General features: G+C 40.8%; 1 protein-coding gene across 5 annotated transcripts in view; it reads right to left on the minus strand.

Annotated features, from left to right (window-relative positions):
* SLIT3 (slit guidance ligand 3) overlaps positions 1–15,197 on the minus strand; it is a 463,958-nt gene that overhangs the window by 59,422 nt on the left and 389,339 nt on the right. For all 5 annotated transcript variants that reach the window (XM_079319922.1, XM_079319923.1, XM_079319921.1 and 2 more), the window contains 2 exons: positions 12,178–12,341; positions 7,942–8,066 (listed from right to left, as the gene is read on the minus strand). In XM_079319922.1, the coding sequence (XP_079176048.1) occupies positions 7,942–8,066; positions 12,178–12,341 (289 nt within the window). The remainder of the gene's footprint in view (positions 1–7,941; positions 8,067–12,177; positions 12,342–15,197) is intronic.

Consider the following 15,197-nt stretch of genomic DNA (forward strand, 5'->3'; position numbering starts at 1 on the left):
TTTAGCATCTCTGTTTATACAGCTGTACTTACACTGACACATCCATACTGCAACAGAGTTGCCTGCTACTCATAAACATGAGAAATATTATTTGCTAAATGGCACAGAAGGCAGGCTATGAACAGAAGAGACCCTGATATTGTTCTTGTGCTGCCCCTCCCACCACTCAGCTGATTTAGCTGCCTCTGCAAACTTTCTCAAGTGTTACTCTCAGAAATAAAAATACAGTCAAAATTTAGAACCCACCATCTTCATTCTCATGGTTACCTCCTGTGCCAGTCTAGCTTGATCTGGCATCTGATTAAACAACAACTGGCCATGGCAGCAGCACTTCTTAGTGACTTCCTTGTCCTTGTTAATAAATCACAATTGTCAATTTAGAGCAAATTAGGCAAACTCTGCTCTCTTAAGCCTCATTTTATTTCAATCAGAAAGATTTATGACCCTCCAGGGTATAATACACCTTCCATTACCTCTCCAGCTAGTAATCAAGAATATGCCTGTCAAAGTCAAAGTGCAAGGATTCATCATATTATTTTTTAAAAACTCTGGTTCTTCTCCTATGAGTATGGAATTTAATTCTCTGTGGACATTTGAGGTTTATTTTGCAATTATATTAATTACCATGAAAATCCTGATTGCCCTTCTAAACCTCTCCTTACATAAGCACTTTGGGTTTCAATGGTCTTTTGGGCTTTTAATCAATGACAGGAGATATGTCATTAATCCATCACGAGTCAATTCAAACAGCACATGTCTGAAATGAGTCCAGAAGTGCCAAACTGGATGGGACAGGTGCTCTAGAGCTCCCAAGGTTACAACTGATTGATCCAGACTATTGTGTGAACATTTTGGGAGATGCAGAAGAAAATTAGGGACACTGAAAATAATAATAATAAAAAATAATAATAATAATCATAATAAATAATTTTGCTGAGGGTTGAGTCTATACATAAAATACAACCTGATATATTTGATGTAAATCCAACACTGAATATTTCCTATGTAGTCTCTAATTCAACCAGTATTCATGAATGAGAACTGTGGTTTTCATATCTTCAAAATATTTAAGTGCCTATTTATTTCAAAATACATTTTGCAGTGACAATAAAACTTCCCCTTTCAGGCTATCCAAAGTCAGTGCCTCTTTTGCAATGTGAACTCTGTTGAGAAAGTTATAAAGACTGGACATTTGTATAGATAACAAAAATACTATCATTATGATGGAAGAAAATAAAATAAAATAAAATAAAATATTTTTATTTTAAAATAACAATGCCTAATACTTAAGCTACTGAACAGCTTGCCTGGAGAGGAGGCACACATTATGAACAGAAACCCAATGAAGCCTAACATGAGGCAGAGATTATCTGATTAAAAAACCTCTCCAAAAAGCTCACTGGAGCTCATCTGAAATAAATAGAGCTAAAGATGCTGGAAGAGTCCCAGTCCCTTGGAAGAACCTTCTGCTGGCACATCCCTGTTTGCTAAGGATGCAGGCATTTGGTTTGCAACAGCTCTCTGTTGATAAAAGGTCCCACACTGAAATACATATTATTTCAGCAGAAATGTCAGTGTAATCTGTTTGGCTTGTGGAAGAGCTGCAAAGCTTCCCCTGCAAGGTTTCCCAGCACAGACACACCATCAATCCTTTCTGAAATCAGTCTGATAGTGGGCTGAACTGGCAGGTAACACAGGCAGGCAGCAGTGATTTCAGAATCAAACGTGCACATGAATTTTTCAGACTGCTAAACAAGTGGAACATGCCCACTATGTGAGGCAAGAGCAGAATATTTATGTCAGAGGTTCTCAGCAGCATGAGGAGGGGACCCCAGGGACCATGGGGGTCAGAGAGCTTTGGGACAACCCCACCTGCAGTGTTTGTGCACTTATCCCTACTCATTAATCCAATCCCAATCTAATTCCCAAACGAGTTTGGCATTTGATCATTTCCATTTCTTCTTTTTCATCTTAGCCTGCTTTAGCAACTACATCAATTCCACCATCTCCAAAGGAAAGGAGAAAATAAGGCAATCAACCTCCCAGGACAATCTCTGTTCATGTTCTTGGACAACAAAAGAGACCCAAAAGCCATTTCATGGAGTACACTCAGTGCCAAGAAAGCCTCAAGGATAACAGATGACAGAAAATCACAAGGAAATTTACAATAAGGATTTTCAGCTGTGGCCAGCTACGTCAACTGGTTCAATCATGCAGAAATGGTGGGATGCAGAAAATTAAGACCTGGTTAAACAGAACTTGATTAAGCAGAATTATAGGAACCAGCAATCACCTGAAAGGCAGAAAAACCACAGAAGAAGAAAAATTTTTATTTAGTGTAATAGGACCAGGCAAACATAAGAACAAGAGCCTGAAATTCAGACTAAATGCCAATAAAAACTTCTGCTTTACTCTGGGAAAAGAAAGATTGGAAGTCTGGTCACTCATTTCGAACTAGACCAAGAAAACCAAAGTGAGGGGGAATAATCCACATTGACAACAGAATGAATGTGACAGTTCCCACCTGTGGGCACAGCTCCCCATCCCTGAACTGCTCAGCTCCTTCTGATGCAGCACTGCACAAACACACTGAATGCCTGAAGCTGCTCAACATCTGCTTTCTTGTTGGCCTAACAAAAATCAAAATACTTCTTCAGAGCTGCTTTATTGTTAAGAGCCCTCATTATGGGCTGCCACACTACATGAGTGGGTTTTTACAGGGCCTGTGGTGGGTGTGTTCCTGCCTTGACACCTTCAGCCAGCAACTGGGGTGGTAATCCCTCCCTAAGCCATTCATTTTATGCTCTTCTACATGTAAATCTCCATTTTCTTTAGAACTACTACAACAGAAAGGGCAAAAAGCAAGTAACAAAAGTCTGACTGCTGCATGGTAAATTTTACAGAAAAAGCAGATAGAAGAAAATATTGTGATTTCTGCATTTTTTTTTCTGCCCTATGAGCTTTATATGAAATAAATTATAACTACTTACCGCTTACTTGTGCTTGCCCTAAAAATCCAGACATAAATGCAGATCTACTCATTTTATGGGGCCACCCATTACTTCTCATCCCTAAAGGCTTTCTCTTTTATTTTACTATGAGTGGAAAATGCTTCTTTGACATTCATTAATAAGCATTTTCAGTATGGTTAAAATTATCAAACAAAAATAAAACACCCCAGATCACATAAACACACACTCCAGCAGAATTTATTAGAATGAAAGTTCAAGGCAGAACCACCTCACACAAACAGCACTTTGCTGCACTGATTTCTTTTAGATGAAATCTTGGCATTGAGCTGAAATTCCAGTGCCTGTCCCCCCAACCCTGACACTGGGAGAGAAGAGAGGCCAGGCTGCTTAGAGTCCCTCCCAATTTCTTCCCCCTTTGCAATTCCACCTTGGGGATTTATTTGTGTGCTGAGGGATGCACATGGGGACTCAGATGTGTGTGTTAACAGAGCCAAAGAAACAAAAGCACAGAGCTGCATCTGCACACAGGATCAGCCTGACAAGCCAGGCACAGACTCAGCACAGCAGCAGCCAAAATCTGCCCTGGGTTCCATCCACTCAGCCCAGCCAGGGCCAGGGGTACAGCCAGGGCAGCACCTGTGGCACAGGAGCACTGCTGAGAAAACCTTCCTCATGTCAGCCTTGTCCTCAGCAGCCACAGCTCAGGTGCTGCACAGAATTTATATCAGTGCACAACATGGGATATGTGTGAATCCCCATTTCCCAGAGACATCCTGCTCTGAGACCCTCCACTTCTAAACTTGTTTCCAGGGACAAAAAACAGGCACAGGGGGTGGGGAGGGGGAAGAGCCAAATTCTTAGCAGAACTTTAGAGCCAGCTTCCTCACTAAAATAGCATTCTGGCTTCACTGAAATGCCTCCCACCACAAGAGTCTGGCTGCAAAGAACGCTGTCTCTCCAAAGCCCAAGAGCTTTGCCCGGGATTTTTCCAATTGTATCTGTCATCCTGGATGATTGGTGAAATTGCTTGAACCCTCAAGCCACCACAGTGCTGCAAAAAATGTCAGGACACTGGCTGAACTCAACAGGGAGGTGAACAGATTTGGATAAAATTTAGAGCAATTCTACCACAGACATGCATCAGCATCTGGTGCCTGGAGTGTGGGATATGAGCTGTGCCAATTTTACCTATCTTCACTTTCCATTTCAGACAGCTTTCAGTGACAGCAGAACTGACAGCAGAGGTGACAAACATCTGCATTCCAGCAGCTCTGGCTCCTTTATCTGAGGAATCAGAGAGGCTGTGGAGATTCCTAGGCAGGCACTGAGCTTCCTGTTCTGGGTTGGCAATGTTCTTTCATTTCAGGCAAAACAAAAACTCCTCCCCCAGTTCTACAAATAATTCTATTTGAAAAAAAGCAAATTATCCTTTATTTGTTGCTACTTCAATTTCAGGAAAAAGAAAGTACAAAAGACAAAAGTTAGCCAAAAAAACTCCAAAAGGGCATTTTCAGCATAAAGCAATGACAAAATACACAGTGTGTTGGTTTTACTCATCTTAGTTTCTGCTACGGTTATTAAAGTGAATTTTTTCCCAATGGCTTATTGACTGCAAGTTTGATTAATCTCTTGAATTCCAACACTCATGGACTCAGTTTTGCAATGTCAATGGGAATACCTACAAGCCACACACTCTACAGAATCAATGAACTGGCAGGTTCCCTTATCTGTTCCCCAGCCCCAGCTGCACTCACACACACTGGCTCTTGCAGGTGGCCAGTAGCATTTCCAGCAGGACAAAGCTCCATCTCTATTTACAATCAGACTTTACAATCTAAACCACACATATTATTTAAATAACCATTCAAAGAATGCCATGGAGAAAAGAAAACCCCAACCCACTGGAGACTGACACCTATGCCTGTGTTTAATATGAAAACATGAGTTCTATAACATGGAGAGCCAGCTCCTGCCAGCACTGGTGGCACCCTGGAGCTCCTGCTCGTGAGCCTGCCAGATGCTGGAGGTGCCATATCCCACTCCTTGGGCTTTCTTCCCAAAGTACAGCCACAACAGCACTGTTTCAACCATGGCTTATCTTCAACAAGCACATTCATCATCCATTTTAAGGAAAGAGCAGCAGCAAAGATCATTATCAGCTCAGCCCTCCCGTTCCTGAGTGAGCAATCTCTGTTTCTGTCCTCATCAAACACCCCTGGGACTCTCCAGCCTTTCAACTCAGGTGGTCCATGACTTATCTCACTTATGAGTTTACCCAAACCAGCAAGGGCAGCACTAAAATTGCTAAAAGCCCCACGAAGTTTACATTCAATAGCAAAAACATCTCTCTGAGCATGAAAAGTAAGAGATGGAACCCTCATCAGTGTAACAGTGAAAACCAGATCATAGGGTTTTGAGGATGCAGTTAACTGGGAGAATATCCTGATCCATCAGGAACCAGTCTGGCATCTGGTAACTTAGGTGACTTTCTGCTAGCTGCTCTGTTTTTTCTGAAGGCTGGCATGAGCACAGGAGCCCCAGAGAGCTGCTTGTAATGCCTGTCCCTTCACAGGGAGCATTATGAAGCTGTCAGTTTAAATTTATAAAAAGGGTGGGTTTCCCACTTTATTGATGCACTCTTCCACACAGGATTTTTTGAAAATCTACATCAAACAAGGAAAAACAAATGCTGAGAGGGCAGATTTAGGGCAATTTATCAAGGTCTGGGAAATAGCTTCCAGATGGATGGAGCTGTTTGGTGCTGGCTGGTGAGAAGGAAGCAAGGTATTGTTATTGAATTAACATGAATCTCTGGTGGAGAACTGCGTGGTAGATAGAGTGCTCCTTTCATATGGTTTGCATTTCGACCTGTCATATTTCATTTTTATTCAAAAACCTGTGGTAAAGACACACAGTTTTTTTTTTTTGCTTATTAAATTTCCACCAATTCTCCCTGAACTGTTACCCAGTATTTTTAAACCCTGCTCCAAGTGCCATGCCTGGTCTGTTTGCTCTTTGCCATGCTTGGCTGGCAGCTTGGTGCTTACAAGCTCACAGTGGTTCTGGGTTTTGCATTCACACACTGATATCACCTGAGAAAGTGTGTGAGAGAGGAGAAAAGCTGGATGCTCTTTGAGATGCTTAAACTGAGCCACAGCAAGTGTTCACCAAAACCCTTCCAAGGAAAATGATGCATCCTGGGGTTTAATGCACACTACAATGTGCTGATAAACTACAGGATTATTCTTAATTTTTCTTTTAAATAAATCTTCCCTTCATAAACATGTCTTCTAGCAGTATAAATGCATCTATACCAGTGGCTTTGTAAATAAGGGATACTGCAAACAGCCAAAAGAACAACCAGCAAACAAAAATCTAAAGGAAAAAAAAATATATATGCTCATAACACCTTTTTACTTCGAATAACCTGGATACCTGCTCCATGATGCATGTCTTACAGAGAGTAAGGTATATGCAGACTCCTGTGTTCTCCTGCTAGCTCTGAAATAATTTACTTTTCAAGTTCCCATCTAAAGAAATCAACATAATTTATGTTAAAAATCAAATTAAAATGACCATTTTTTTATTAACCTGAGAAGACAAACAGATTGTTATCAAGTAGTTTCAAATAAACAGATTTCTGAAAATACTATCTTTTAAACCCTAGAAAAGTTTGCGGTTGATATGCCAATGACTAGAAAAATTTCTGATGATGGGAAATTTCCAATGCTATTTAAATTATTTAGAACTGTTTTTATGCTTGAGTACCAAGTGAAGGGGCAATGGGGTGAAATAGAAGAAATAAGCTTTATATTTTCCCTCTTCCAGTGTTTCAGGGATCTATCAATTACTCTGGGATGAATCCCAGGAAAAAAGAGAAAGCAAATGGTGATATCATCAGAACCAATTAATTCCTAAATCCTACCTGAAATGTAACACACAGATACTTGTGCTTACTTCCCACATGTATGTCTGGTTCTGCCCTCCTTTTTTCCCCTATAATTCTTATTACTTTGTGTTTTATGAGCATCTGTTTCAACTGACCAGGACTGTAAGAAATATCCAAAGAGGCGAATAAAATCCCAACCTGGAGGATGCAGCCTGCTTTGGCCATAGCACCTGAAACCCCCAGGCTGTGAGCAGATCACATGCCTCATTTATTACTTATACTTAATCCTTCAGCTACTGACTCCTGAGCTAGATTTCCAGCTCTGAGACAGAGCCTGGTGTCCTTAAGCTCTCAAGATGCAGTGTGAACTAGGGGAGTTATCCATCACTGCTGAAGAAACTGCTTTACTCAGTGACCCTTTCTCCATTTCCCAACGTGTTATCAGGAAGCTGGCACTGCTCAAAATGACTGGAATCCACAGGATTCATATTTGCAGATCCCTCTGTGGACATTAGTGCTCTGAATTCAGAGACAGCTGATTTAGGGTTGTGTCTGATCAGGGATCAGTCTTCTGCCCATAAGTCTGTGGAAGGTGGATGTGAACTACCAGGTATCAAAATTCTGTCACCATGGACCAAGCAGGCCCTTAATTCTCTTCTGAACTGCCTTCCCTGTGGCTGTAAGCCTATGAAATGGTCATCCTGCTGCTGGCAGAAAACAAGAAACTGAAAGGAAGATAAAACCAACTTGCCATTTTACATAGATATCTAGATCACAGAATCAGAGAATGCCCATGGCTGCAAGTGACCTCTGGAGATTGCACAGCCCCACCACCCTGCTCACAACAGGGGCAACCAGTAAAGTGATCTGTGTAGTCACAGCACAAAGCAAAGCCATTCCCACTGCACAGGATGACATCTGTGGCAGGGCACAGCTGAAAAGCCACACATAACCTGCATGAGCAAGAGAACTTTGGAGCCCAGTGCCTGTAAAATTAACTTCTCACAGCACAACAATTAATGAAACACAAGTGATGGGGGACAGTTTCTTGTTCCTCGAGCAGTTGGTTTGGAGTCTTACCTTGAAACCAAAAGGGCAAGTGCACTGGTAAAGCTCCACGGGGTCACTGCTGCACGTGCCATTGTTCTTGCAGGGGCTGGAGAGGCAGGGGTTACACTTGGACACAACACTGAGATCCACTGGCTCTGGAGAGGCAAACACAGAGTGTGAGCAGGACCTGGATTGCACAGTCAGCACCTCCCATGCACACAGCAGCCTCTTCCCCCAGCACTGGCACACACACACATGCTGCAGGTGCACTGCACGACACCATGGGATTCCCAGGGATCAGAGAGGCTTTAAGTACTTAAATCAAGTGCTAGGCAAGTCTCAATGATGCTTATATTCTCCTGAAGATGCAAACATATGCTCTGAAAAAAGCATGTTGGGAACCTCCAGGGACTGGGTTATATATATACATATAGCTTTCAGCAATTTTTCCTTTTCTCAGTTCTGGAAATCCTGCAACAGCAACCCCAGGGAACTGTAACCTGACATTTCTATGGCTGATAACAAGAATGAAAGTGCAGATGCAACAACATAAATAAAAACCATGCACAAGACAGATTTAGTTAGAGGCTTGTGGGAATATTTAGGTGCAAAGTGCTCTACCATCCTTAATTTAAACAGAGTTTGAAACTTATTTTCTTCCCTTTCTGCCCAGAAGAATGATCAATACTGAGCTATCTCAGCAAAGTGCAATAAAGCCAAATGTGCAAACATGTAAATGTATGCAGATAAATACACATGACCATATTTAAACCATCTAATAAACCTCTTATTTGTAGCAGAAATCTTCCAGAGAAGTAGTGAAGTTTGTAGGTGAGCAGGAAAACAAACACAAACTAAAACAGCACTAATTACATTTGGGGTCCCAAAGCAATCAATATTTTATGGTTGAGATTTTGCAGAAAGCTTATTTAGCCAGTTATATTCACAGTTATGTTTACAGTTAAAGCATGGTGATTTTTAAAATGGCTACATCTCAAATATTAGCAAGTATTAACTCATTGGCTTTTATATGTAAAAATAAAACCTAGCACTTTAAAGTGGCTTAAATTATATAAGGCAGTAAAAACCTTAAAACAATTTTATATCATTTTCAAGGAAATACATCTTAAAATAATTTAAAATCAATCCTGTAGTAATCAAAAGTGGGCACAGAGCTTCTGTTGCTGCATGATACACAGTAAGAAGGAGAAAATTGTGAAGCATCCTGAAAGTGAAGAAAATAAGCTTAAATTTGATGTACAAGAGAAGGTGAAGTTTCAGAGTTAACAGAACTAGGGATTAAAAAATCCCTTGCAGCCAGGGATTTGCTTTGCATTGTCCTGCATGGGTTATAAACCTTCACTGTTTACCCTGAATGCCTGCAGAGCACCAACAGGGGTAAGAACATGGCAGAAATGGGGACTAAAGGGTCTGAGGTGACAGCACCTGGGGCGTGCCCTCAACCTGCAGTGATGGTAGTGCCACCAGGGACTGACTGGGAGTGCACAGGCAGTAATGAGGGAAAAATACTCAGGAAGAAAAAACTCCAAAAATTAAATAAAGGACTGCTGTCAACCTATTCTGTCTTTGTGTTTATGTCTAGCTGCATGCCATACATATTTTTACCTTGGAGTTAGGACAGCAAGAGGAAATCACACCTGAATTCCTGGCACTGACGGGCTGGAATGTGACGTATCTGAGTTATATCTGTCTTCATTGTAAAATAGACAAAGAATAAACAAAGGTGGCTCCTCTGAGAGCTCATGAGACAGGCAGCAGTGCTGCCCTTTTAGATTTAGATGTTAGTAAGCCAGAATTTGTTCTGCTATTCATTTCATAATACGTGTACATTTTCCATTTATTTCTACGGCATAGATCAAAGCTAATCAATGTAGGAGCTAATAAGAACAGTGCTAGTTCCTAGCAGTTAAGTAGTTCATTACTTTGCCCTTGTGGATTTGATTTATAAATCCATATAGCAAAATGCCCTCAGCCCAGCACATTCCTTTCCTCTACTGCATTGCTGGGAGGGCAAGTTAATAAAAAGCAGAGCTGAGTTTGCATGACTTGCACATAACACACTTTTATTTCCTTGGCTCTGCTGAGACATAACCTCCTGCTCAGGCACAGGCTAAAAACATATTTTTAACAAGAATAAGTTAAGCTACTTTTAAATTTTTTTCCTACTGTACAAGTTCCTGGAAGTCACAGAGGACATCTGAGCACGACCTTCGCACAACAGCCCAAGGTACCCAGCCCAGCACAGGCCAACTCTTGGTGCTGGGACCCAGGGATCTGGGGGCTCAGGGCTCCCTGGAATGGGAATGGGATGCAGTGACACTGCCAAGTCATGCACTGGTTTTCAAAATATTTGTACTTTCATGAGCAAAGGTGAATTTTTCTAGGGCCTCCTTTGTTGAACCTCACTGCCACTTGTCCAGACCATCAACATCTTCTGCTTGTGCAAGACCAACTCCAGGTCAACACATTTTTTCTCCTTTTCTGTTCAAATAGATCAAGCTATGGAGACTTTTGGGATATTAGAAAGAACATGAGTTTTCTTGTGGACCAATCTAATATTTACATAGGAAGCACACGACAACATCTAATACCCTGGATCACAGATTTACTGATCTCTTGCCTGAGAGTTGTTTGTTTAGTTTAGAGAGAAAATGAGAGCAACTCTTGATGTATCACAGGTTCAGAATGAAGACATCCAGCTTCTCTTTCTGGTTTAATATTCAGATCTGGTTTAATATACAAAATCAATTATTTTCTTTGGTTCACTTCATGGTTCACAAGTGCATTATTTTGTATTTTTAGTACTTCTTGTACTTGTACTTCACATTTGAGAGACTATTGTAAAGTCTATGGTTTGATAATTATGGTCAGAGTTCTGATAGTTTTGAGACTATACTTCAAAGTAATTAAATTATAAGTTATTAAAGGTATATTTGAAAGGACATAAAACTCAGCTCAGCCTTGGGAACCTGTGTTTTAAACTCACCCCAACACCATCATTTGTTTGTTCAGCAGTTTAATTCCAGCACCTATAAAATCACCCTGCCAGGCAGTGCTGTAAATGGCCATGGCACTCTGAGAGACATAAAAACAGGCTTTATGCCCTCATTTCCATTTCTAAGAGAGGCTACTGATCCATCTTTTCCACTATAAATATAGCTCCATCTTCAAGTACTTGCTGGTAAGCTAAGTAAGCCTCCGAAACTCTTTTATTACAAGAACACACAGATATGTCTTCATCTCCATCACTCACTAATGAGCTACTTACTTAATCCACAAGAAAGTGGATCATCTGTCTGAGTGCTCTGTAAAGCAGCACCCCAAATTGTTCAGAGCTGCACCTCAACCCTCTCCTGAATGAATTCACACTGAATTCAAGTATTACATGTTTTCCATAATCAGCAGTTTCTGAATCACCATTGATGGGAACAGTTGCAGATCTGCAGATGAAAATGAAAATGTACTTTTGGTAAATATTTCCTTTCTAGAAGAATTCTCAGTTTCTCAGTTTTCAAGGAAATGTACGTAATAACTACAGTGTTCTATGTTTTTATGATGCCTCTTATTTTCCCAATTTTTTGGGGGTAAGTCACAGGCCAAAATGAATTATTTGTTTGAATAAGTTCTAACAACAGCCTACATGCTAACGTGCCATTACATAACCTGGTGTCAGCATCAGGAATGCTCTGCTCTGAGGCTCTTTCCTGCCAGTGGAGCAGTTAACTGCACTTTGGGGAAGAACACAAGGAAACACAACTTGGAAGGAACATGACAGAAAACAAAAGCCAACCCTAACTCCCCCACGATGTGCAGAACCCAGTGCTGTGATTCCCCCTCAGTCAGGAGAGCATGAGACTCTTAGTCTCAGGGTCGTGGGTTCGAGCCCCACGTTGGGCGCCGACTGCTGTGATTCCCCCCCAGGCTCTGACCTGCCTCTGGATAGCTCTGGGTCAGAGAGGGAGGGAATTTGGGCATGGACAAACCAAAAGATCAAGGAGCCTCTTCTTCCTGGGAAAATCCAAGCTTTATTCTTGAAGGCTTCCAGGGGAAAAAAGAGAGAAAAAAAGGCGGGGAATTTCAAATCTAGGGTGAGGGGAGGGCAAACCGAGCTGCAGCCAGTGGGGGCTGAACCAAATTCACAGAACTTCAGGGCAGCACAGGACAAACCACTTTTCAGAGTCCTAAGAATGCAATACAACAGAAGGGACGGGCTGTGGGCAGGAGGGGGTGGCAGCTGGCTCCTACCTTTGCACTGGAAGTGGTGTGAGGGCGTGGTGAGCAGCAGCCTGTCGGCCATGGCCTCGGGGCCGCGGCAGCGGGCGATCCCCGGCTCCTTGTAGCCTGCCTTCACCCACTCGGACAGCCAGCGCAGGTGGCAGTCGCAGTGCAGGGGGTTGGTGCCCAGAGCCCTCCGGGTGCAAACAAAGAGCACAGTTATTTGGCAAAGGCAGCAAACAGCTCTGATCTCACCGAGGCACGATTTATATACATTTCTACAGGGATGCCTTGTTTCCCAACATGGCAAAGATCTGATGAGTACTCAGGAAGGATTTTAGATTTATCTCCCACAGTATTCCAGCTCTTTTCTTCCCATCATTAGTTAGGGAAGTTGTATACACCTAAGAAGATATCCCTTTTTCAAACAATTGTGCTTGAGCAATGTCACTAGACATAATGGTTTCATCAAATTTATCACATTGATTCCCTTTAATTCTCTGTCCTTCCTGAGCATATTCTAACACTGAATTGTGTAATTTAGTTTGGATCTGATGACTCACATTAATGACTCCTCACCAGATGAAACACATATGCAGAAGATACCTCCATTTTCCAAACTGCAACCCGGTGTCTACTAAATTTATTTATGACTTTGAAAACACATTTGCTGCTTGACCCATCATTTGAGTTAGGTCAAATTGTTCAAGAAGATGCATTTATATAGTGAAATTATAATTCTCAGAATTTTTGCTTTGTTCATGGACATCTATCCAAAAGAAAACCAACCTTCTTACCTTAAATTTAGGTGCTACTTTAATTAATTTGTACTTCTCTTTCTCTTAAAGGAAGTGTCTTTTCAGGCAAGCAGTCAATTACAAAGTTTACACTTCAGAAAACTCAGTTTGAAGCCAAGTAATTGTTAAAAATGTGAATAAATGTGTGTTGAAAGTCTGTATTTATTTTGCTCAAAGTCTGTGTAAGACTTCAGCTGCACAACACCTGAATTGACATGAAAGGAAAATAAACTAAATAAAGAACAGCACAAGGAAGAGACACTAAAGAAACCAATGATTCAAATAGGTTTTTAGACTTTAAAATTTCTATATATGCTATAAACTTTTTTTAAGATGGTACTGTAAACTCAAGCTTCTTTCAAATAAAAACATATCAGGCAGGATATTAAGATAGAAACCTCAGTAAATTTGTTGATACATTTCTATTGGAGTGACTAATGAACCCACTGTGCCCTAGACAGATTCATAATGAGAGTTCATGGGTTCAAACCCTGTCTGGGGCTCATTCATCAAAATTAAATGTGTACTGCAGCTCAGCATTAAAAAATATCCATCCACTCCTCCTGTAAATCCATTGCTTACAATGGAAAAAAACTACTGGGGTGACTTTTTGACCCTGGAACTGTGATCAACTGGCTCACTTGTCCAAGGTCAAACAAAATGCAGCAGTGAAAGCTGAGAAATTTTTAGTGTTGAGAAACTGCCATATATAAAATATGAGTGGGAGGACAACGGAAAGCTTGTTACCACGTTAATTAATATTTATAAACTACATTAGAAATAAAGCTGCTCTGTAGTTACTAGAAATGATTACTAATAACATTGTTGACAGCTTTAGAAATGTATCCTTCTACACTTCTGTTTGTGGTTTGTGCTTTGTTTGGGGGTTTTTGCCTTTTATTTTTTTGGTTTGGTTTGGGGTATTTTTTTGATTTTTAAATAATTTATTTCTAGGAACTAGGGATAATTATCATATTTTCATTCATGACTTCTAACATACTTTCTCAATTTCTTTGCCTATTATAGCAGAATATTTCCAGAAGGTAAAAATATCTTCTGCTGTAAGGAAATACCACCAGCAGCATTTTCAAAATGTTGGGCAGATATTTCTGTTCAGATACTTATTTTGTTTAGGGATAACTCTGAATAAAGGAAATTGAAATAACTCTATCCATGACAATGTTGAAAAAAAGAGGAGGTGAAAACTTATTTTTATAGGCAGTTCATAAAATTTTGTGCAAAGAGAAGATAATTCAGCAGGATTAGAAATCTGAGCTGTTTATGGGAAATATGTTGGAAATACCTGCTGTACTCAACATCATCCATTCCTGAGGGTTTGTGGAATCCCTGGAGTGCCATGGGGTCAGTGTGTGTGTGGGCAGTGCTTGGGATACTGAATCAGTGAATGGAAGGACAGCAGCTGCAGGAACTGACCTGACTGGGAAGGTCCCAGTTCCACCCCAGCAGCCTTTGGGCTCTTTTTAAGCAATATTATACATGAATTTGCAGTAGTGCTGTAGCATTCCTATCATTGCCCTGGATTAAAAACATCAGTAGAGTCACAGCTTAAATAGACAATTATGTGATTCAACTAAATAAAGTAATAAATAGTAAATAAAACCAGTGTACAGCACATACAAACCTACCTCCAAAAATCAGTGAGCTAAAGCTATATAGCTTGTTATGTTATTTCAATTACAGTGAGATGATGTTCAAGACATAAAGGAAATTTGGTGAAAATGTTCCTGTAGGCTTTAAACAGCTATGGAGAAAGTGATTGGACCATCTAGATTTCACTTCTGTTCTTCCAATTACAGGCAACTCAAAACTATTGCAAAAGACTCTGACTAAAAACAGTGGTTTTGTCTTAACAAATTTGCTACACAAATATCTCTCTGCAATTCTAAAAGCCAGTTTGATGTGCCCCTTGTCCTGCCACAGGAGGCTTGGGCTGGCCATCCTCCCCACACCCTGGTACTCAGCTCTCTCCTGCCACAACACCAGTCTCACCCTCAGCCACCATCTTGTACAGTTAAGACAAATTTTTGTTCTCCCATGCCTTAATTGTTTGATGGGTGGCAAGTCCTTGTATTATTTTCAAACTGACGCCAAGTGTAGGTTTTCTCCTTGAAGATCTATGTGTCAGGAGGGGCTCAAAATGCATTTCTTTTCAATTATATATTACTCAGTTTTGAGTAAGCACAGCTTTTTCGGGCACAGGAAGAAAAAATTCATTGTGGTTGCTAAAAAGAA

This window comes from Erithacus rubecula, assembly GCF_903797595.1.
Source record: "Erithacus rubecula genome assembly, chromosome: 16".
NCBI classification, from domain to species: Eukaryota; Metazoa; Chordata; class Aves; order Passeriformes; family Muscicapidae; genus Erithacus; species Erithacus rubecula.